Raw genomic sequence first — 23,486 nt, 5'->3', positions numbered from 1 at the left:
AGTTTTCTCCCTGCAGTGTTGCCTTCACTGTGGAGAACATGGTATTTTGGAAATGTGTCTTCGTTTGGTTTCAAAAAGAACTGGAAAGCTGCTTCGGTGCGACATCTATTCAGAGGCCGATTTCAAAGTCGCGGAAAGCTTCTGCCATTGGATGGTTTCGAAATTCGGTGGCGGTGGTAGCCACCCAGCACCGAGCCCAACAAGGGGACGCTACAAGTTCCAAAGACCCTGCAGACGCCAGCTATACACCGCCACGATAACCTAATGTATATACCCAAGGCTGAATATATTATACATGGTTAACCCTTGCCGCCCAGGAATTCGGGAGAAAGAACATGTCAGTAGAAGACAGGAAAGATTCAAAGTGAGCGCGAAAGATTAATATTGAAAAGGGGGACAGGAAAAAGAGACTGCCGATTTCTTCCTGGTGGGTCACTCCGATGGTGTCGTCTGTGGTGCGTAGGCCAGAGATGTGTTGCCTCGGCCGGGGTGCCTTAAAGGTTCAAACACCCGGCATCGGCTCCACCCCCAGAATCACCCTTTTCCAGCCACGGCTAAGCCGTGCAGGGGTACACGCGGGAGGGGCCAACCCTCGTGGGCTTGGGTACGTGGTGTCGCAACACACGAAACGACTGCTTACGCAGACGTCCATGCGGGGGTGGCTGCGAGAATATGATGGCACTCGAAAGAGGCGATAAATTCGAGTAGCATATTGACAAGCTGCACGTGTTGCGTGGTTATAAGATCGCCGGAGATTGACCAATGGAAGCACTCCAAAGGTGGTCGAGTCGCACTGCCCAGCGCAGTGCATCGTCGAGAGCATCGAAGAGCATCCAGGAATCCACTGCTTGAGTGGAGCTGAAGCATTCTCCGTGATGCAAAGTAATCGGCAGGAAAGAAACATTGCACACACACATGACAACATGGCCCGCACTGAGGACGTTGAGGGCAAAGGGCAACGGAAGAGAACGGCGACAGGCGAAGAAGTCACACAGCCTGAACGGCATGGTTACGTCCCGTGTTGAGGCGCAAGACGCGGAGACGACGGCGGATGTCTAAGGATTGATATTAGTAACCTTGGCAACGAGCATTTTTGTAGTCGTCGCAGTATCTGGGTCCCTGGCTTGACCGGGAGAAAACTTCACCTCGGCACGAGCACAGTCAATGATGGCATTGTTGGACGAAAAGAAATACGATACCAGGATGACGTCCTGGGATCAACACGGCAGCACAACTAATTCTGTGCCATAAACACTTCTCGAGGACAACACGCGCAGTGCAGGCTCCCAAAGGTTCTACAGGCTATGCGCTCGCAGCACTCAAATGCAGTCCGGAAAGCGACGCTGTTACTTTCACTACTCGTCGGCAAAGTCCTGAGCGCGGCACCGAGATTGCTGCGCTCATACAGACCAGTGCGAATGTTGGAAATCCGTCGACGTATTCCTCAATGATGTTGCGAGCGTTGTTCTGAGGCCCTTGGTAAATCTAAAGGGACGCCGTTCTCCCCTCGGGAATGGCGACATTAGTTTCCCTGAGGCAGAGTGCTTGGCCGGCGCATCATCGGTGAGACGGAGCGCTGGCGTGGGGACAGAGAATGACGAGTAGCGTTAAGAACGGCGATTGCATCAGGCGGAACAGCAGAGTGTAGCTGTCGAAGAGCGTAAGAGCTCGTGCGTTGGTGGTAGTCATAAAAAGGCAGAGTACGGCGTCGACAAAAGCAGGCAATGTGCTCCGGAATACCAGAATTTAACAAATTGGGTGGTTGTCTGTTAGGTTCCAAGGATCTGGCGTGGCAGCTATGGTGCAGGCAGCGAGAAGGCCATCGGGGCGGTCGCGAAAGAGCGTGGAGACATGAGATGGACCTGGAGCGAAGTGAGGCCATGCAGAAATGTCATGCAGGCACTTAGCGATTTGCTCCTTGATAATCGTCTCCAACCCCAGGGTCAAGGGAGAGTAAGCTTGCGCACTCATAAAGCAACTCCTCCGTGCATGAAGTCCGTTACCTGGTGCATTAGGGCGATTGGTCCACACCTAACGGCAGACTTGAGACAGAGGTGATTTCTGAGGGCAGATTTCGTAGGACTACTCGCTGCCTTCGAGGTTCGTCGTTACTCTGGCACAGTGCGATGACGACGGAGACTGAGGTCGGGTTTCAAGTGACCAACATCTGGAAGGCGTCGTCCGCAATTCCCTTGAAGATATGGCCGATCTTGCCGGTATCTGGCATCGTTGCGTCGACTCGGTTGCACAGATTAACGATGTCTTCGATGAAGCTGGTGGGATTCTCATCTGGTTGCTGGGCACGTCCGCTTAGGCGTTCTTCAGTCGTAAGTTTACGGACAGCAAAGCGACCAAAGTCTTCCTTGAAGTTGCTCTTGCATGCCGACAATCTCCGTATGTCCGATTCGTGGTTTGTAAACCACAAATGTGCAGCGTTGCTCAAGTAGAAAATTACGCTGTTGGGCTCTGCCGTATTGTCCCTGTGGTTGTGGGCGCTGACTCTTTCCTACAAGGAGAGCAAGTCCTCAACGTCGTGATCTGCGGTACCCGCGAAAATCGTAGAGTCCCACCGACACTGTACACCGCGACACATGGCTGGAGTCACCGTGGCTGCAACTTGTTTGGTTGTATCGTCAGGCCTGGTCCGAGAAGGCTGGGCTGGATCATCCGGCATGGGCAGAGATAGTTGGATGGTTTGGCATTGAAGTTCAAGTGTTTATAGAGTCTTAGCCGCGGCGATCTCCACCAATCGCCAAGGAGTTTATTGGCATGTTATGAAAGCAGCGAGAGGTCAAATTTGGAGGCGAGGTTTCACTCTGCCAGCAACATGATCTGGCCCCGTACATAGGCACTGGTCATGCGCCTGACTGAGCGCCACTGCTTGTTCGTTCTATTTGACATGTTGGAGATGCGCCAGGCTTACTGGCAGTTCTTCGTCACTACATTTGTTACAAGTTTCACGTCTGCGTGTCTTATATTCTACTGTTATCAAGTGCTTTCACGTCACCCGGGGTTTTTCACTCGGTACGTAGGAGCTGAATAGATGTGGTTTGTGACAAGAATACTGAAAAATACAAAAAAGGAAATAATAAGTCGCATGGTAACAACCAGCTTAGCCGGAGTGGAACCATATATATATATATATATATATATATATATATATATATATATATAGTTACAGTAGACAAAGAGGAATTCTTCAGGCTTCCTTTCAAACTTAACGAACTTGAGCGCGGTGCTACAATGTACACAGAACTAGTATTTACAAAAAATTAAATACTTTGTTCTGTTTACCTTGTAGCACCGCTCAATTATATATATATATATATATATATATATATATATATATATATATATATATATATATATATATATATATATATATATATATATATTATATATAAATATATATATATATACATACACATACATACATACCTACATAAAGAAATGACACGTAACAATATAAATAGCACTATCTTTCTTACTTCCAGTGTCTAAGAAGCGAAGAAATTAAAACCTTAAACATCTCCTTGTATGCAGCATGATGAGCAAGGAATAATTCCAGTACAATATGTAACTTTTTTCCGTTTTTTTTTCTTGCAGCTGTGCGTGACACAAGTATACAATCTTGAAGTTCGCACTTCCTTCGACTTGACTAATGAATTTATTACACCCGTGATAAATCTCAGGAAACTAATTGACGACGAATCTGCCAAGTAATTTTACTTGCGCTGACTTTCATTCAAAGCATTATCAAAGAAACAACAACGAGTTTTCTTCAACAGCGCACTGCTGGCGACACTCCGAGAATGGAGCATGCACTAGCGCCGCCTGCGTCTTCCCTGCTTAACATTGTTAAAGATTGCACAGGAAACCCGAGTAGCTTGCTCAGCAACAGGCTGCTCTAAATAACAATCTGTGGCAATGTTCCGTTGTTAGCATTCAGACAAGACATTTAGTGTTAATGGCCGAAAAATTGATGGTGTGCCGATTGCTAATTAATTTGGCCCGTTCTAGGTTTTTTTCTTAATGAATCCAATGATGTGCCACATTGGAGTATCAGTATTTTGTTGGCCCACAAAAAGCGAACTGTCAGTGAAGGAAATATGATTGCAGAAAACCTACGTTATTTCGGGAAAATGTCTTGTGAGAACCTTACCTGTAAGTAAGCTTTCGTTGACAAGACAGTTTCCAGCGGTAAGAACTGCATCGCAGGTCATCAGGCACCCCGACGTTGGCAGGCAGATTATGTCGCCAGGCACCACGCAAGTTGAAGGAACTTCATTCACTTCTGCGGCAACCAATAAGATGAAAACCCCCACACACCACATTCTAATATTTATGATTATGAGCTTATATAAGAACACATGACCTTTCATACAGAACGTCACATGATCAGAACAGGCTGCTTGAGCGTCGGAGGCTCTAAAACTACACGATTGGTTTGATTTTGTTCTGCGTACTTTTCAAGGCGTTACCTGCGGCAATTCGTTAAACTTCAGCCACTACTGCCCAAGCGTATTTTTTTCTTTTAGTTTTCCTATTTGTTCTCAGCTATCGCACTACGAGCATAGCAAGTTGCACTGTTTAGACAATAAAGTTATACCGAACTATTTTGGATAAAGCAATGAATTCCCATTGAAGTACAGATTAACAAGTTCCCTCAGCTGTGATAGCGGTAATACCGACTACTCGACTCGCTTAAAGACGGACTGAAAATAAAATCCTAAGTGAGACATTTGACATTGTGGTGGCGACGAAAAGCAAGTCAGTTCCAGAACAATGAGTCACGAATGAATGAAATAAATTTTGGCCCTTACGTGCCGAAACGACAATCTCATTATAAAGTATGCCATACTGGGGGACTCCAGAATAATTTTGACAGTCTTGGATTTTTTTAACGTGGAGCCAATGTAAAGTACATGGGCGTCTTTCAGTTCGCCCCCATCGAAATACGGCCGCCGCTCACCATTTCCTCGTAGACGATCACTCTTCCCAATGCGTCACCTACGTGCACCAATCGACCAGGAAAACTCAGCGCCGTAGTTCACGAGGCAAGAACTGCGCCGTCTTCGCACTGCCCAAGTGCTCACTCATCTCAAGCTAACATGGACGCAATATTGGCCGAAGTTGTTTCTTCTTTTGCGCTTGTGGACATGAGCGCCACCGTTTCTGTTATAGCCGCCGAACTGTGTCGTTCACTGTGCAAGGCGACCACGTCACTCTCTATACTTTCGCTTCACACGGCAAGCACGCATCCCGTTGCAGCTCTCGCATCCTGTACTGGTCCTATGATTACACAACGTATTATGTATATTGTCTGGCTTATTGTCCTGTCTGTCTGCTCACATGATGTCATCCTCGAGTGGGACTTCCTATCGTGTCACAATGCTTTCAGCGTCTGTGCACGCGCCAAAGTTGAATTATCGCCACTCTGTGATGCATTATCCCACGAAGTTCTAGATCGATCGGCCGCCTAGATTGCTCGTGCGGAAGGACACCGACATTCCACCTGGTTCTTTTGCTTTTGTGCCAGTTTCCTGCGGTGTCGCTTCCGATACTACGGGCTTCTTCATACCGTCTGACTTCAGATGAGTCGCAAAGCCGTTCCACTGCCTTTTGCAACGCTTCACACCACTTCCGGCCTCAGCAAAATTTTTGTGCAATATTGTGCAGTACTATATGCATCTGCAATATTGTGCAATACCTTCTGTGTCTGTTACGTTGTTTGTCGGTGAACGTCTCGGCCACATGGAACACCTCGACCCTTCATTCTTTGTTAACGTGCCAGACGACTCTTGCCATATCGATTCCAGCGACTCCCAGTCAATGCTTGAAAAGTCGTCGAGTGAAATGTTCCCGAGTTCCATCGCTGATATCCTGACCCTTCTCGAACACTACTAGCTTCTGCAACTTCTACACCACTTTAGAAATTCGTTGGATGTTTCTCAGCCGCATCTGCGCTGAACATCTGAAGGGCACACTTACACCGGTTTACACGAGCCGTTGGGTCGAAAGCCCTACCGTGTCTCTGCCGAATAGCGTCGCGTCCTTAACGAACCATCCCACAGTCCCTGGGCATCTCCTGTTGTTCTCGTTCGCCAGAAGGAAGGGTCTATTCGCTTTAGCGCTTGCCACCATTGACTACCATTAGCTATCTTCGAATAAACAAAGTAAGGCGCAAAGACGTCTATCCTTTGCCGCGCATCGACGACGCCCTTGACAGCATTAAAAGAGCATAATTCTTTTCATCCGTAGATTTACGTTCTGGCTACGGGCAGGCTCCTATGACTGAAGCCGATCGCCAAAAAACTGCATTTATTACACCTGATGGCCTACCCTAATTCAACGTGATCCCCTTTTGAATTTGCAACGCGCTTGCCGCGTTTGAACGACTCATAGACAATACGCTGCGTGGCTTCAAGTGGTCTATGGGTCTATGTTACTTCGACGATGTCGTGCTTTTCTCGCCTAATTTTCCTACTCACCTACTTCACCTTAAACAGGTTTTGATGCGTCTAACGAACGCCCGCCTGTAACTCAACCTCAAAAAGTGCCGCTTCGCCCCCCGGGAGCTGACCACCTAAGGCCACACCATGTCCAAGCACGGCTTTCTACCTGCCCCTGCGAAACTTCCTGCAGTCGCTGAGTTCCCGAAGTCTACTAACATCTAAGAGCTTCGCAGTCTTGTGGGCCTATGCTCATATTTCCAGCGCTTTGTTCACAATTTCGCATCGATCATGTCGCCCTTGACCCAGCTGCTACGTGGTGGCGCGGACCTCTCCTTCTGGTCCCCTGTATGTGCCACCGCCTTTGCTACGCTGCGTTGTCTTCTTACCTATTCATCAATTCTTCGCTACTTCAACCCGACAGCTGCAACTGAAGTACGTGCAGATGCCAGCGGGTCGGTCTTGGCGCAGTTCTCGAGGAACGAATGCCCAGCGCTCTGAATACGTCGTTGCCTTGCAAGTCATACGCTAACCAAAGCAAAAGCCAATTAGAGGTAACTGAAAAAGGGTGCTTGGCTCTAGTATGAGCGCTTGGAATGTTCCGCCCATAATTAAACGGCCACCCATGCTAGCTGATAACTGATCACCAAGCTATTTCTTGGCTCGCCACTTTAAAAGGTCCATGTGGCCGCCTAGCACGCTGGGCACACCGAATCCAGGAGTACGATATTCACATCGTCTACCACTGTGGACGCAAGCATTCAGACGCAGACGTCCTGTCCCATTCAGATCTACCTCCAGACCCGTCCTGTGGAACCACCTGCACTTACTCCATGTCATCTCTCGACGTTGAATTAATCGACACCGAACAACAACCAGAGCCGCCGGTAAGGAGAGCCTCTTGGGCAGTTCGTCGCTGCACTGCGAGGCTTAGCGAGTACCTGCGCCTACGGCTACCAGCTGAACTCGCGGCTCCGGCACCATCTAGTCTGCGGTATACACAACCCCGCCATGCAGACGCTACTCCTGGAGCTACCACACCCCTCACTGGACGACGTCGTAAAGGCAGCTCTGGCGATGGAAGCTGCCGCCAAGGACGCCGCTGAGATTGCATGTGCGACTGGCTCACCATCAGCGGAATCAGTGGTAAACAAGTTGGCGACAAAGGGGAGTACCTGAAGTCGCTGCGGTGTTGCCCACTCCCCCTCACAGTGCAAGTTCTCTCATGCACAATGCTTCAGCCGCGGGAAAACTGGGCAGCTGGCGCGGGTATGCCGAGGGGGGAGGACGAAGAGCGAACAGCAGCAGCAGCAGCCTCGTTCGAGCCGAGGTTCCACACAAGCCCGCGGCCAGGATAGCCGTCGCCAGGGTACGAGGTGGGGGCGTGCGGCAGCAGGCTCAAGTTCTTCCGCGGCCAGCCTCCAGGTAGTGGCCGAGGAATCGCCGGTTTTCGACATGTGCTACACAGGCCTTCTTCTGTCGTATGTGCCACCGTGCATGCTGAATGTCGAAGTCTGCGGGCACCCCATTTCCATGGAGCTGGACACAGGCACAGTGTGTCAGTCATGGCCTGGAAGCTGTTCAAGCGTACCTACCCCGGCGCATCCATGCGGCTTCGGGCGTCATGCTGCGCAGCTACCCTGGGCAGGTCTCCAAGGTCCAGGGTCAGGCCCAGGTCAGCGTTCGCTTTGGCGACAGGTAGGCAACTCTTCCCCTTTACTTAACCAAGGGGTCGTCGCCGACGCTGCTGGGCTGAAACTGGATTCATGTACTGGGCATTCGTCTGCCGGAATACCAGGAAGCGAGCCTGCATGTTGTGAAAGATGTCCCCGGCCTGATGAATGAATTCAAGTCCCTATTCCAGCCCGGGGTGGGCACATTCGCAGGCACGACGGCTGGCATCTATGTACCTGAGGGAGCCCGGCCACGTTTTTCAAGCCTCGCCCACTGCCGTTCGCCCTGAAGGATGGGGTCAGCTAGGAGCTGCAACGGTTGCAGCAATAGGGCACCCTAGTGCTCACCAAGACGTCTGAATAGGCCGCTCCCATCGTACCACTCCTGAAGCGAGATGGCAGTGTGAGGATCTGCGGGTATTTAAGGTTACCATCAAACCCGTCGCTAACGTCGAGATGAACCCCCTGCCCCAGATGGAAGATCTCTGGTCAACGTTGTCCGGTGGACAGAAGTTCACGAAGCTCAGCCTCAGAGGGGCCTACCAGCAGCTGGTGCTTCACGATGCGTCCCGGAAATATGTCACAATATCGGCTACCCTGGGCTTCCTCCAGTTCATTTGGCGTGGCCTAAGCCGCGGCCATTTTTCAGAGCGAGATGGACAATCTCTTCAGGGGCATGAAGCACGTGGCGATCTACTTGGACGACATCCTGGTTACTGGCAGCGACGACGGCGACCACCTGCATAACCTCCACGAGGTCCCGGCACGACTGCAGGACGCCGTCAAGATCAAGCTGGAAAAGCGCATTTTCCTGGCCCCCAGTGTTGAGTACCTGGGACATGTAATTTCCCAGGCTGGCCTAGCCCCGGCTCCCTGCAAAGTTTATGCTGTGTCCGAGGCGCCTAAGCCTTAGAACAAGAAGGAGCTTCGTAAATACCTCGGTCTCATCAACTTCTACAGAAGTTTCCTGCCGAACCGGCGTCTACAGCCGCTCCTTCTTCTGTTTCGAGATGGTCAGCAATTGGTCAGGAAGAAGGAGCAGGACCGGGCCTTGCAGCGCAGCAAGGAGCTGATCACCAAGGCTCCAGTACTGGTATACTTCGATCCGGCCAAGCCTAAAGTCCTGACCGTAGATGCGTCGCCGGATGGCATGGGAACCATCCTGGAACACTGGGACAATGATGGCCAGGAACGTCCTGTGTCGTTTGCTTCTCGTCGGCTTCATGCGGCAGAGCAACGCTACAGCCAGCTGGACAAAGAAGGCCTGGCCCTCATGTTCGGGGTCGAACACTTCCACCAGTACCTGTGGGGCCGGAAGTTCGAGGCGGTCAGTCATCGTTCATCACCACCACGCTGCGGAGCGTCTGTTTAAAGGAGGGTCTCTCGAGGCCTCCCTCGTTCAGAAACTCGGGCGGATGGTGACATGCTGTTTTGACAAATGCTACAGCGCAGGATGTAGCCTCTCTTTCGTCCACCGCTTCATCCTTCGCCATGGCGCACCTCGAGAAATACGTAGTGATAGAGGCTGCGCATTCCTCTTCGAAGTCGTCGAAGCTCTGATTTCGGAGTGCCACGTACATTATTCATCGAACGAGTACGTCAAACCGCCCACACACTAACGGGCTTGAAGAATGGTTTAACCACACTCTTGGTTACATGCTTGCAATGAACGTGACATCTGATGATGGTAGCAGTATAAACCTTCATTGAAGATTCGATCCTGGTATGATTTGTGGGTGCCTCAGTCCAGGGTCCCACTGGGGATCGCGGCATGTCGGGCTTGGTCGAGAGGAGCCAATCGGTCCTCCCGCACCGCATTGTCGAGCCACACCTCCGACTGCCTACTGTTGGAGTTTTGCCCCTAAAAGGATGATCGGATTTCTTGTGGCCGGCTCTGGCACAACCATGTGATATGGTCAAGAGATGGCCACCCCCTACACCACGTGCAAGTGTTAGGGTACCGGGCGTGTTGTATGTGGGGTAGTAGGAGCAATTGTGGACATGTACGTGTTTGTAGTCTGCGCCAGTCCCGCATTTGGGCTGAGTGCAACAATATGTATGAAAAGCTATACGTTGCCTTCCTCGTCTCTATGCTTGCAAGTTATGTTTTGATGTGATCGGGGATTCTACGAGAGTGCGTTCTGCCGCTCCGATGCTATATTCTCGAGCGAGGCAGTCCACCCTTTCGTTCCCCATCACTCCGCCGCGTGCCTGACACAATGTAATAGCGTGGTGTTCCATTAAATTTCTTCCTAGAATTTTCACTGCGACTTTGGGCAGGGTGCCTGTAATAAAATGGCGACATGTAGACTGTGAGTCGGTTAGTATTAAAGCTGAAGGTGCTCTGCTTTCAGCGTCATGTATAGTCAGAGTCACCGAGGTAGCCTCTGCTTTGCCACTGACTGTTCGGATTGCTGAGAAAATAGTACTTTGGGCGCTTGTGGCTACCAGAGTGCAGGTTTGATTATCCAGTTTGCATGCGTCCGCGTAAAAAAAAGAACATCTGGATTTCTTCCAAACTTGCGTTCCAGTGTCCTGGCCCGTGCACGGCGCCGTTGTTTATTATTTCTCGCTCATGTTTTTTAGCGATTGGGGACACAAAGATCTGAGTTCATATGTCCGGTGCGAGGAGTTCTGTTTTGCCGATGCAATGTGTCGATCTGAGTGGGTACCGTAATCGGCGGAGAACAATCGACATTGCTCAGTGGCATTGATCCTTTTTCGTTTTGCGATCAGTGTTTCAGCCAAGAGTTCCACTAAGTGTTGCCAATATCCATACCCTAAAAAAGGTCGTGTTTGTGCATATCGGTAGGCCAAGCACTGCCTTATCAGCTCTGCGTATCTGAGTTTGATACATTTCCAAAAGGAAGGACGAAGAATATGCGGCTTATGATAAATGCCTGCACGTACCTTATCGTCTCTTCCTCCATGAAGCCTTTCCGGCTTCTTGCTACTTTGTTTATCATTCTAGACACACTGTTAACCGCTTTCCAGAGATTTCTGATTGCGTGCCCTACTGCTCCATTTTCTTGTATCCATAGTCCGAGTATATGAGCCTTAGATACCTCCTGTATTCTTTGGCCTCCCAGAGCAAGCGTTAACGGAGGTCTATCGTCCTTTCGTGTATAAAGTGCTCTTACTCGGATTAGTTCAGACTTCTTCGGGGAAAAAATCAGGCCAGCTACGATATTAATTCCCTTTTAGAGGGTTTCCTGACGTCCTGCTAACGATCGTTTGGTGGTACAGAAAGTTACGTCGTCTGCGTAAATAGCATGTCCTATGTTTGGGATCCGTTGCAGTTTCACTGTTAGTCCTTTCATCCCTATATTAAAGACAAGCGGTGAAAGAATTGAACTTTGCGGCGTTCCTCTTTTGGCGTCTGTAGAACATTTGAGCGGGTGGATACTAGCACTATCGTAGCTGTGCGGTTGTCTAGAAAGGATTTTATGTATTTATAAGCTCAGTGTCCGCACTGTATGCTCCATAATACAGTTAAGATGCTTTCGTGCAAGATGGTATCGAAAGCTTTTTTGATATATAATGCAACAATGAATCTGCCCACATTTCCTCTCTGGATTTAGCACTTCTTCTTTCAGTAGCGAAATGCGTCCTGTACCGGCGTATGCGGTCGAAAGCTAAGCGTAGTTTCTGGGAGCATGTTGCCGTTTTCAATGTATCTAGTGAGTCTCGTCTGTAGAACCTTTTCAAAAAGCTTACCCAGACACGAGGTAAGTGATAAGGGTCGGAGGTTCATTATGTCCTTCGGTTTTCCTGTTTCGGCATTAGACATATTTGTAACTGGGACCGCATTCTTGCTTTTCTAACGTTCGCTACAACACCGCGATACAAGCTACAACAGCATTTTCACCTTTCTTCACCCTGTATGGAGGCGAGCCTTCAGATGCCATCCACAATTTCCTTCCGTACCATCCTGACGCTCCCAACTGCCCGCCTGTATACGAAGCTGCCCGACAAGTTGAAGAGTGCCACCAGCCTGCGCGCACCTTTACATCACAAGAACAACAGTGCCAGGACGAAAGCCACGCCGACTCACTTAAATATTCTACATATGGGGTCCCATTGAGGTCCCAAATATCCCACCTAGGGTCTCTTGTATCGCTGGCTCTTCCTTGACAAACTCCTGGGCGTTGCTCAAAGCGTATCCCAAAATACAAAGGGCTTTACGGTGTCTGGGATCAACCGTTCCCGATGAATTTTCCCATTGAGCCACTTTCTCCATCTGACGACGTGCGCTGGCGTGGGCGTGACCTCGTCCACGTGGAGCGTCTCAAGCCCTCCCTACCGCAGCCCTGTACCGCAAGCCTGGAACCTGTTAAGTTGCCAGGAGGGCTTTTCTTTGTGAGGGCGATTGTGAGGAAAAAGACGCGCCTCAGTCAAGCAGCCACGCCTACGCTATGCTCGCGCTGCTTATCGCTGCATGGTGTCTCTTTCGAAACTCTGCCTCACGCCGCCCCACCCTTCGTATTCGTAGCGCCCTTGAAGGAACACCCCACTAATAAACCTCTTTTCTCACAACTAAATCCTTATGTATTACGTGAGAAAACCAGAATGTCATTACGCTGCATGCATATGCGGTAGTCAGTGACGACTCCGGATTTATTTTGGTCCCCCTGGGTTCTTCCGCGTGCACCCAGTGCGCGGTGCACGAAAGTTTCTGCATTCCGCTCCCATCAAACTCGCAGCCTCGTCATTATCAGCGCAACGTCACTGCCGCTAAGTCACCGCGGCGGGTTACTCCAATTTCCTTATTATTATACACGTACACTGCGGAAATGTTTTCATGAGACAACCGCTGAATAACTTTTGAAAGAGTTTTGTTTCAGTTAGGAGGGAAAGCTCTGCCCTAGAAGCAGACTTTTGATTTAGATCGTGCTATTTCTGCGAAAATTGCCGGAACTCCTTAACTCTGAAGGAAGACTGTTTTAGGCTTGTAGCGCAGCTCGCAAGAGCAAAAAAGGAATAGGGTAGGGGTAATCAAAGGGACCGGGAAACAGAGTGAGCGCTAACTTCCAACTGACAGTTTATTTCGTGACACGAGACTACTTATACACTCGGCAAGCCATATGACATCAGGAGATAACAAAAACATGAAGCAACAAAATCGATAACCAAGTGGTAACATTCAGACAGCCTGTGGCTGCAGTCGGAGATACGCCAACTCATTGTTTGATAATGATAATGAAGGTGAGCTTACACATGCATGGCCCAGACCAATGATAGCCTTTGCTTCGATGATTTCTCTTGTGAGCTGATTACGACTGCGACCAAGAATGACGCATTCCTCTAAGACAGGATCGCAACCACACGTTTTGCAGTGCTGCGCCAGAAACCCCCCAGCTGTAATACAATTCTTGGCATTGTAACGATGCTCGCGCAGCCTGTCATTCAGACAACGGCCAGTCTGACCAACGTAACGTTTTCCGCACTTGAGTGGAAAACAATAAACGACACAATGTGTGCAATTAACAAACTTATTTTTGTGGTTCTTATCACAGGAAAGAGGAGCTACCTTATTGGGATTAGTGAGTTTGCAAATCCTCATTAGCTTGTTAGGGGCAGAAAACACTACACGAACATTCGCTCGCTGGGCGATTTTCTTAAGATTATGCGAGACGGTGTGAATATAAGGGATGACGCTAGTCCTACCCCTAGTAGTTACAGGATTATCTGCGTGCTGGTTGTCTTTTCTACGCTCTCTTAGAATTCGTTCTGCTATTGATACTTGTAGGGACACAGGATAACCAGCCTGCGAGAGCCGATCGCACTGAGAGGCAAAACTAGACGAAACAGTATGGTGGCACGACTTTCTCAAAGCATTATTAAGGCAAAGGTTAGCAATGCCTCTCTTGATCAACTTGTAATGGGCAGAATGAAATGGAAGAAGTGGTTTGTTAGCACGCGGTTCATAGGACCAACACGTATGAATATCCGAACAGGCTAAGCGCAAATCCAAAAATCGGATCTCATGATCCTGTGGGAGCTCGTAGGTAACGTCAAGGGGCGCTAGGCATTCTTGGACTATTGGCACTACCAAGGCGACTTCAGTCTCAAGGTCAGCCGGAGAACACTGAACACAAAACAAAAAATCGTCCACGTAACGAAATATTTTAAAAATGTTAGTCTGACAAAGGTTGACTGACATGGCGACGTCTAGGCGAGCTAAAAACAAATCACTGAGGAGCGGGGCAATGCACGAACCAATGCACACTCCGTTTTTTTGCAAATAGATGGTGTCATTCCATGTAATGAACGTAGATGACAAACAAAAGCTCAAAAGTTCTAAAAAGTGATCACTAGACATCCCAGCATTATTTTGAAAACGGGTGACGCCAAATTCATCAATTGTCTGCGATATAGCTGACAGCAGGTCATTGTGAGGAATAGAATAGTAGAGGTCCTTCACATCGACGGAGAAGAGTTGAAAGCCTCGATCAGAGTTGTCCTTTAAAAATTCAATTACTTCATCGGAGTTGCGTATTAACAACGGGTCATTCACGGGTAAAATGGCTAGCTTGGCCTGCAGAAACAGTGCGACAGACTTCTGCCACGTGTCTTTTTCTGAAACAATAACCCTCAACGGGACGTCAGGTTTGTGCGTTTTCGCGCTAAAGAACACCTCTAGGTGATCTCGCTTGCTGCTGGTAATATTTCTTAACACTTTGTCCAAGTTGCATTCCCTGCACAGTTTCTTAGCCTTAGCTTTTACCTTACTTAAGGACACTGTATCCTGTCTGAATGTTACCTTGGTTATTGGACACTGTCTGAATGTTACCACTTGGTTATCGATTTTGTTGCTTCATGTTTTTGTTATCTCCTGATGTCATATGGTTTGCCGAGTGTATAAGTAGTCTCGTGTCACGAAATAAACTGTCAGTTGGAAGTTAGCGCTCACTCTGTTTCCCGGTCCCTTTGATTACTCCTACCCTATTCCTTTTTTGCTCTTGCGAGCTGCGCTACAAGCCTAAAACAGTCATGACATACCAACTCGCCCAAACTGCCACGCTTTTGATCTGAAGGAAGATGCTCTGCTATTCACGCTGCAAAGGTAGTTGGACAGCGAAGCTGTAAACGACAACTACAATTGTTACCCATTGCGATATAGATTGAAATTATTCACGTGGCGACATTGACATGCAGTTTACCTTATTATTAACCAAAATACCCGTGAATTAAGTTTTAGGTGCACGTTAGAGACCTCCCGGTGGTCCAATTATCCGGAGTCGCCCACTACGGCGTGCCTATGAATTAGATTGTGGTTTGGCTAGTCAAATCTCATAATTTATTTTTTTATTTATTGACCTAAGATGTTTCGATGGCCTGCGAATTTGCTTGCGCCGCTACTCTGTGCGCCTAGAAACAGTGTAACACGGAGAAGAGAAATTCGCCGAGCCTCTTATGCATGCTGCCCTTCAGGACTCCTGACAGTACACGGCCTTCCCATAGCACACTCACAACCAGAATCAGTTGCCAGGCGGACTCTTCTTTTACGTACGAAAGTGTAGTTACGTCACTCCCTGCTTTGTATGCTACCCTCAAGTTGCCGTCTCGGCGGCAGCTTGCGTAACGGTAATCTATAACAGAAAACGTATGCGGGGAGCGCTACGTGCTTCGCATTGAGTGTAGGCGCAGAAGCGCCTTTTCAATTGTGTTTTTCGGATGCTTGTTTTAAGCTTGTTGTTTACTGAAACGTATGCTGTTCTGCATGTTGTGTTATTTATTCCAAATAATGTATGCACTGTTCGCTTCATTTTGCCGAGTGTTTGTCGACTCTGCTTTTCGAAGGCACGAGCCATTGCACTTAGGGGTATGAGCCATTGATGATGATAGTTTTCTGCCGACGTTACGCCACGAAGAAATCCGACGATCGCAGCCATAGACCACTTCGCTGTATAAATAGATGCTCAAAATTTGAAGGCCCTTGGCCATGCACCTAAACAGATATACGATGTTGAAACTTTTAAGAAAGAAGAAGACGACGACTGAAAACATGAAGCACGCGGCGCGCCATGTCGAAGTCATCGACCGAGTCCAACGGGTCTCAATATTATTGAACGCTGTTCTTGACGCAGGCTGTCAAATCCCTTCACATCAGTTCTATGGGAACCGCATCTGCTAAGGCATCTAAAGTGAAAAGTTTGGTATATGAATTTACTGCTTCTGGAAAAAATGAAAATACGTGTACGAGGATATTGAAAATTTGTTCTCACGAATTAGTATTACATGTCATAGTCATTTCATGCATCGATTCTGCCCTCTTTGCATGTTTTATTAGGCGCTGTTTACAAAATTGTCTTTTCCCGTTTTATTGCTGAGTTAAAATGTTGTAAACGTGATAACCGAGGTTCTTGGAATATGAAATATTTCGAAATTGTTTCTACAATTTATGCCGTAAATAGAAAATTGGCTATTCAGTTAGTGCATTAAAACAAAATCAAAATCGGTACGGAGATTCCCAAGAAAAGCGATTTCTCCATTCCCACGAATTTAGACAAAAGGCTGCTACCATGCTATTGCTCCCTTTCAGCTGTTTTTGATACTCATGTAAACATGATGTAAATATACTATATGCTGAGGTTGTTTTGACGATTTTCACTGCGCATCTTTGGAGATGCTGTGCTAAGTTAAGATGTACCAGAAAGGTCGTGATTAGCGTTGAAAAAGAAACACAAAAAACGTTCGCAGCCACAAAGACTTCTTCCTGGTTAGTTTCTATCTGACGCTTAACTTATTCAGGACATCACGCAAGTGAGTGGACGCGCTATGTGTGAAACGTGTAATGTGAATTTAAGCACACGTACCATTGCTCGCACGCACGACTAGTGCAGTTCCTTCATTCGTGCGGGAAACCAATGATGCAAGATGCAGCATTTGCTGTAAAAAAAAAGAAAGTCAGGATCACAACTGCGCGTTCACAGAAATTGTGATGTCACTACGTGCTGTTTTCTTTTCTTGCTCATTTAGGTTGTATTCTATTCCTTCAAGAATTACCTCTAAGCATGACATTATTAGGGGGCATTCGATTGGACGCGGGCGCGAGAAATTCCGTCGCCGAAAATTACCATTGCTTGTTCGGTGTCCACCTTTTGTCGCAATTCTTATTATGTTCAGTTATTATTGTCCTTTTTTTCGCGTGAGACCATGCATGACTCCGTAATTACCGGAAATTAGCACTCACCATGGATGAGGAGGAAATAATCGAATGTTTGGATGAAAGAATCCTTACAATTAAGGGCCATTGCACTCTCTTTAAAGTGTATCTGAAATTCTAGCATAGACGCCCATTACACTTGCTTAGGTGTAGGCTTATGGTGTTTGGAAAACTGAGGAGGCCGGGCCACAGTACACGCGGCAAAGTAGAACCTTTGCTTAGGCGATCAATCGCAAGTACACGATTTCGTTGCTGAAGAATTGAGAATTGTCCGAACAGTAGAGCCAATGAAAAACAAATTAGCCAGAATGCCTAGAAATAAAAGCCGTGAATTCTAAGCTCCATCTTTAAATATTATAAAAAAGTAATTTTTTTTTCTTACTGGAAGACTCAGTGTTTTCTACTTTGGTTTTGCGAAGTAAAACAAATTTTTTCCGCTAATTTTGCACTTAACGCAGTGAAACAAACGCTTAACATAAAAACACAAATATTGGCAATGGAATTTTTCCTGCGTTTTTTTATCGTCATACTTGAAATATTTCTAAATCTTGGAATGCGTATCCAACCAAGCCAAGTTTTTCGTTATTTGTGCAGAGGCTTGGCATTGGCGTAGGCGTGAAATTTGGTTTCATAACAGGCAGTACGAGTAGCGTCATCCATGGAGCGTACCTAATAATAATAATAATAATATTTGGGGTTTTACGTGCCAAAACCACTTTCTGATTATGAGGCACGCCGTAGTGGAGGACTCCGGAAATTTTGACCACCTGGGGTTCTTTAACGTGCACCTAAATCTAAGCACACGGGTGTTTTCGCATTTCGCCGGAGCGTACCTGGCAACAAATACACTCAAAGTAAGGTGCCTCGAACCAGCGGCCCACGGTGGGACGTCCAAGAGTCACTTGTGGGCCCATATCATTTCCGAGGCTACGGGGCGAACTGAGCCATTATTGTCTATAAGTTATTGTACACTGACACTGCGCTCAAACAATTTCCCACTGACCTTTCTGGCTTCGAGAAGTGCAAGTGTGATGGAAGTCACTGAGAAGGCGATTATGCAGCCAGCGTAGAAATAGTAGAGGTCTAATAACCACACTATGATGCTGGCAATTTGGAAGACGTAAAACGGGTGGAGGACCTGCAGATAAATAGGACATCACCTCTGGTTTCCACGTAAACACACGTACACCTATCGTAAAACATGTCTTCCTACCTTTTCCAGGAGAAGTGCAGCAATAGATTTTACTTCAAGCTCCATTGAGTTTCTTCCGTACAACACAGACCTGGAAATGATGTTTTTTACGCTGTCATATTAGCCAAATCGCCATGGAAAAAGGTTTTGTCTTTGTGCACACAATACACTTGGTTTCAGTGCTTCAACTTCCAAAGGAAATTGGGGCGCTGCACTAAATTTCCGAATAGTTCTTTCTTTCTGACTCAGGAAAACTAGGTCGACCAAATTCCAAAACTTTGTGGAGGAATTGACATGCTTAGTGAGGTCTTCGTAAACATTGAAGAAAAACTAGGCGGCATTGATTGGAACAAAAACAGTACCGCGCAAGCTGATTCATTATCACTTCATTTCAAGTTGTAAAATAAATGTATATTCTTTTTTTTTCAGAATTGAAAACAGTTAGAGTTGTACAAAAGGTGCAAGTCTCAATTTTAAGCGTGAATAAGCGTGAATGCCATGTGCATTTGTAGTCATAAGTGCCCTACCAATGCTGTAAGGATCATACCCTGATAAATCTGAAAGAAACGCATGCAGATCTTTATTAGAGATGCATTTGTGAAATTGCACGCCGGCCTTCCTATTCCTCAAGGTACTCGTGATAAAGCTGCATTGGATCCAGTATTAATGATGTGCTTCCAGCATCAGATTATGGTTCTACACCCTTGAGCGCAGTTGAAGGAATGCGCGGATATATCAGGCCATCTTATTTTTTTCATATTCAACCTTCGGCCTCTCATTAAGTAGGACATTATTCTGGCTAGCTTGTGGGTAGTTGCCGAGGTACAAACGTTGAGTTCCTAAAAGCTGTGATCTAAAAAAATGCGCGTAGTTTTACCAAAATATCTACTCAATATTTCGGGATGCCGTACGTATTTCTATTAATGTCTTACTCGTGGGCGTACCGCAACAAAGCCTTGTGACACTTTTCCTTTTACAACGTTGCCAAAATATATCCAACGTTCTCATAGCTTGGCTAGTTGTGGCAGTGTATGTTTGTTTTATTGAGGTACTGTTTGTTACAACTATTTGAATTATGTCATTTTATTTTTGTCATTTCAAGTGATTTCTCTATGCGATTAACTGCAAAACAAGCCTATGTTCCAAAATGCACAAACACAGATGAATCAATACGTAAACAGAATTCTGTATCATAACATCAAGCCCCCAATAAGCTTGATTGCAATCGAAAGTTTGACGGAACACCATCTCGTAAGGTTAGAACATTGTTAGTGTAACAGATAATTTACCAATGTATACACAAACACAGGGGCACAGGACAGCGCTCTGTCCTCGCTTGTCCTCTTTCACGCTGTTTCTCTTTAATACCAGTGATGAACCAACCAGTCCCTTTGAACACTGCTACGAAACAACATGTCACGTTTGTCATGAAGGAGAGCGTGAGGCAGAGGACAAGGTGTGGATACGGCGGTAAGGCACGCAGGACTGCGATGCCGCAAGGGCGAAATGGGCGAAACTTTAACATGACCGGAGTCCGGCCTGTGTGGCTGTGAGCTTACGCACACTTTGCACTAAGCCCACATCTCTAGCCCTGTCGTCTCAGCTATATACTAATCCTCTCTTCCTACTGATGGCGGTAGTTGTCTGTTCGGTCGACGACTCCGGCGTTTCCAGCGTACCTGGCAACGGCCGGTGCAGTCGGATACATCATGCTGTAGGCGCTAAGATAGCTAAAAATCTACACTGCGCTTTAAACATGACCAGCAGCAGAGCGCCGATCAGTAGTTGCTGCAGCGCAAGAGCATAAGTGCGCGGCGAGTGACCGTTTTGTTGGTAGTCGAAGACGTAAACTCAACACGCTTGCATCTGTGAACCCTAACTGTGTGCAGTGCGGCATGCTGCTGGTCAGCCATAGCGTGCGACGCACTCTGATCCAGTGACTCCGGCGTGAGGTAGGACATGTTCCCGCGCAAGCCACGCTAGGCTGTAGAGCGTGCTATTTTTCCCGCGTCCGCGTAACGCCGGACTATAGATCCGCGCCTTTAGCTGGGCCACCCCAATGCGCTCTTTCTCTCCGAGCGGAGACAGAACGCATCAAGGCTAAGCTCACTGAATGTAGAAAATTAAACAAAGAAAACCGACTTGACGTGGTGAATACTTCACATTCGTGGGCGCGCAATCGCGTAGGCACAGCGCAAGAAGCAGCTAGCAGAGCATGCTAACTTTATGGCTAGCAGACGTGCGGTACCTGTTTGTTGATATAATTGATTGGTATACAAGCAAAGAAGGCTGGCTGCCTGGGCGCTGGCTCTCTGCTGTATCAATGGCACCTCACTTCCGGTGAGTGACACTGGCGGCACCTTTTTCAGTTGTCGTAGAAGAAACATCGATCTTTGTCAGCGTTTTGTGAAGCCCCCCGCTCGCACTCCAAGCGTAAAAAAACCCACAGAGGCTACTTTATCTCGAAATTATCTGAAGCGAGGCTTTTTACATGGCATAGAATTGAGTTGCAGTTGGCCCTTAATAACGCCCACCCGTTACGCCTTTCTACACAGATGGCCAAGCTATTGCGATGAGCGTCGCCCTTGGAAACTGCGCCGCTTATGTCCCAGACAATCACCATTGGAGGAAGTCGGTTACTGAGAGAAGTATCACTCCGATGCTGCCATAGAGGCGAAATGACACCACTTACTGCTCTTCTTGCTCCTCTTTGGAATAGCCTTGGAAACGTTCAAGAAGGTCTACGCACTTCAACCCCTTGTCCAATCCACTGGAAGCATGAAAAAGAAGGAAAAGAACAAAAACGATTTTTTTTCGGTTTCTTGTTACAACACAAAATATTTTTCTAATGTAAATGTGCTACAGTAAGCCACGTTCCCTGAGAAAAGAAAAAATAAAGAGGGAAAGAAAAAAACAAAGAGTGAGAAAAGCCAAGCGACCAGTGATGTACATTACGCTGTAGATATTATTCACTTATTGGTGAAGTAACATTGCCACATAGGGCAGTCTATTGAAGATTATAGTGGATTGCCTTTATTGTGACACCAGTTGTTCGACATTTATTTTAATTGAAACAAATGAAGAATCCCGGCGAGAAAACAAGCATTGCTATAAAATGAGAAAAGCTTTAGTGCGTACTCGAAAGCATGAAACTGCGGTCTTCACCGACTAGCACAGGCGCCCTTACCGGCACGTGGCGATTAGTATGAGCTTTAAAACAAGACATTTAGCTGAGGATGCTACTACTGTGCTAGGGTGGTTGCTTGGGCTAGTTGGTAATTCATGATCAAAAATAACGTACAGCGCAAAGGACAAGGACAGCGATAGACGACATACATGTGTATGTCGTCTATCGCTGTCCTTGTCCTTTGCGCTGTACGTTATTTTTGATAGTGTGCTAGGTATGAAATTGTTCTATACAAGTTTATTTTTATGGTTTAGTGGTCCAAGCTCGTTCCGCCCATAAGGTCATCCGTTGCCACGTCACGCTGAGGAAATGGTAAACGCATGAGCGCTCTTCACTTACTGTTAATTAAGCCTTGCTTCAAGAGCAACAAACAAAAAGTCGTTACATACTACGAAGCAGCAAAACTAAGATTTGAAATAATTCGTTTCTTTTTTGTTCGATTTTCACAATAATTCGACAAATCTTGCGGGCACACAAGGTTCTACTTAACGCGAGTCGACTGTGAAACTTGAGCTAATTGGCATATCTTACACTAGTGAAAAAATACATTTCTTTTTCAATTTACAAGTTTCGCTTGATTTGGATTGTGTATAACCTACACATAAATATCTTCCATGACCCATGAAAATCGGTTAAGGGCCACAAACAAAGTATTCAGTTGATTTAGCGGTTGATGCGAGATAAAGGCCATAGCATCACGTAACACCTGTTTCAGATCCCAGATCGATGGATGAAACCGCGTTCACCACATTGCGGAATGTGGTTCAGGCCGCTCACTCCACAAAGGTCCGGCCTCTTCGACGAGCAAACTGCAACGGACGGTGGTCCGGAGCTGACCGCCCTTAGTTGCATTCTATATATATATATATATATATATATGCTGTACAGTGACGAGGCCGCGACATGCACATCTGCTCTGGTGACCTGCCCTCGGAGACCGTTCTGTGAAGCGGGCGCATTCTCCGGCATCCTGCTGCATTCGCTGCGGCGCTTGTCGCACCACTCAGACACGTCGCCCGCGATTCCTTGGCATCTCATCTGGCCACCGCCACGTCCGTCATTCCACCTCCCGTCGCTATGCAGAGAGCTTTACCACCAAGAGACGCCGTACACCCACCCCCCTCCCCCCTTCGACGTGGCACCCGCTGCTGCGACTTAAGAACTTTCTGCATCGTCAGCGGACGCTCTCTATAACCCCTCGACTGCGGCCTCTAGTGACATGGCTGTGGTCACCCAGGCCATAGCAGCGCTGGCAAAGCGCACTTCCTTGACCATCTGCCCTGATGTTCCGAGTTCCGTGGCTTCAACGGCGATCCAACGTTGTAGGTACGCACAGTCGATTCATTGGCGTGTCGACACGCCTCGCCAGAGCACGTGAGTCTTCACGCGCTCGCCGAAAGCCGAATTCGTGATGCCGCCCAGGCGTGGCACAGACACAACGGATCTGCGTACACTTCCTGGGCCGAATGGAGTGCGGCTGTAGTGACTGCTTTCCGCTAACTCCCATCTGCCTATGACGATCGCTTCATGCGCATGCTCTGGCACCGGCAAGCACCAACCGAAGAGGTAGAACTCTATCTACGCGTATGAAAAGGTCAAGCTTCTCGTGGACTGCGGCATCACCTGGCTCTCTCTTGCTTCTCACCAGAGTGCGATCGACGGGTTGCTCGACTCTACCCATGCTGCCATTCTCTCTGCTCAGCCTCCGGAAACGTCCCCTTAGGCTTTCGCTCGAAAGTCAGCTGCGCTCAGCATAGCACTCGTAGTCTTATTTCTGCAAGCATGCCGGAGGCTGGACCTTCACTGGCCGTCT

General features: G+C 47.6%; 1 protein-coding gene across 2 annotated transcripts in view; it reads right to left on the bottom strand.

The window, feature by feature from the left end:
• Positions 1-23,486, bottom strand: part of LOC139055903 (polyamine-transporting ATPase 13A3-like) — a 220,057-nt gene that overhangs the window by 124,092 nt on the left and 72,479 nt on the right. For both annotated transcript variants that reach the window (XM_070533538.1, XM_070533537.1), the window contains exons 6-10: positions 21,179-21,256; positions 18,508-18,577; positions 18,298-18,432; positions 16,945-17,017; positions 4,163-4,294 (exon numbers count right to left, since the gene is read on the bottom strand). In XM_070533538.1, the coding sequence (XP_070389639.1) occupies positions 4,163-4,294; positions 16,945-17,017; positions 18,298-18,432; positions 18,508-18,577; positions 21,179-21,256 (488 nt within the window). The remainder of the gene's footprint in view (positions 1-4,162; positions 4,295-16,944; positions 17,018-18,297; positions 18,433-18,507; positions 18,578-21,178; positions 21,257-23,486) is intronic.

This window comes from Dermacentor albipictus, chromosome 2, assembly GCF_038994185.2.
Source record: "Dermacentor albipictus isolate Rhodes 1998 colony chromosome 2, USDA_Dalb.pri_finalv2, whole genome shotgun sequence".
NCBI classification, from domain to species: domain Eukaryota; kingdom Metazoa; phylum Arthropoda; class Arachnida; order Ixodida; family Ixodidae; genus Dermacentor; species Dermacentor albipictus.
The sequence above is the reverse complement of the archived record's forward strand: the minus strand, read 5'-3'. Positions and strand labels throughout refer to the sequence as shown.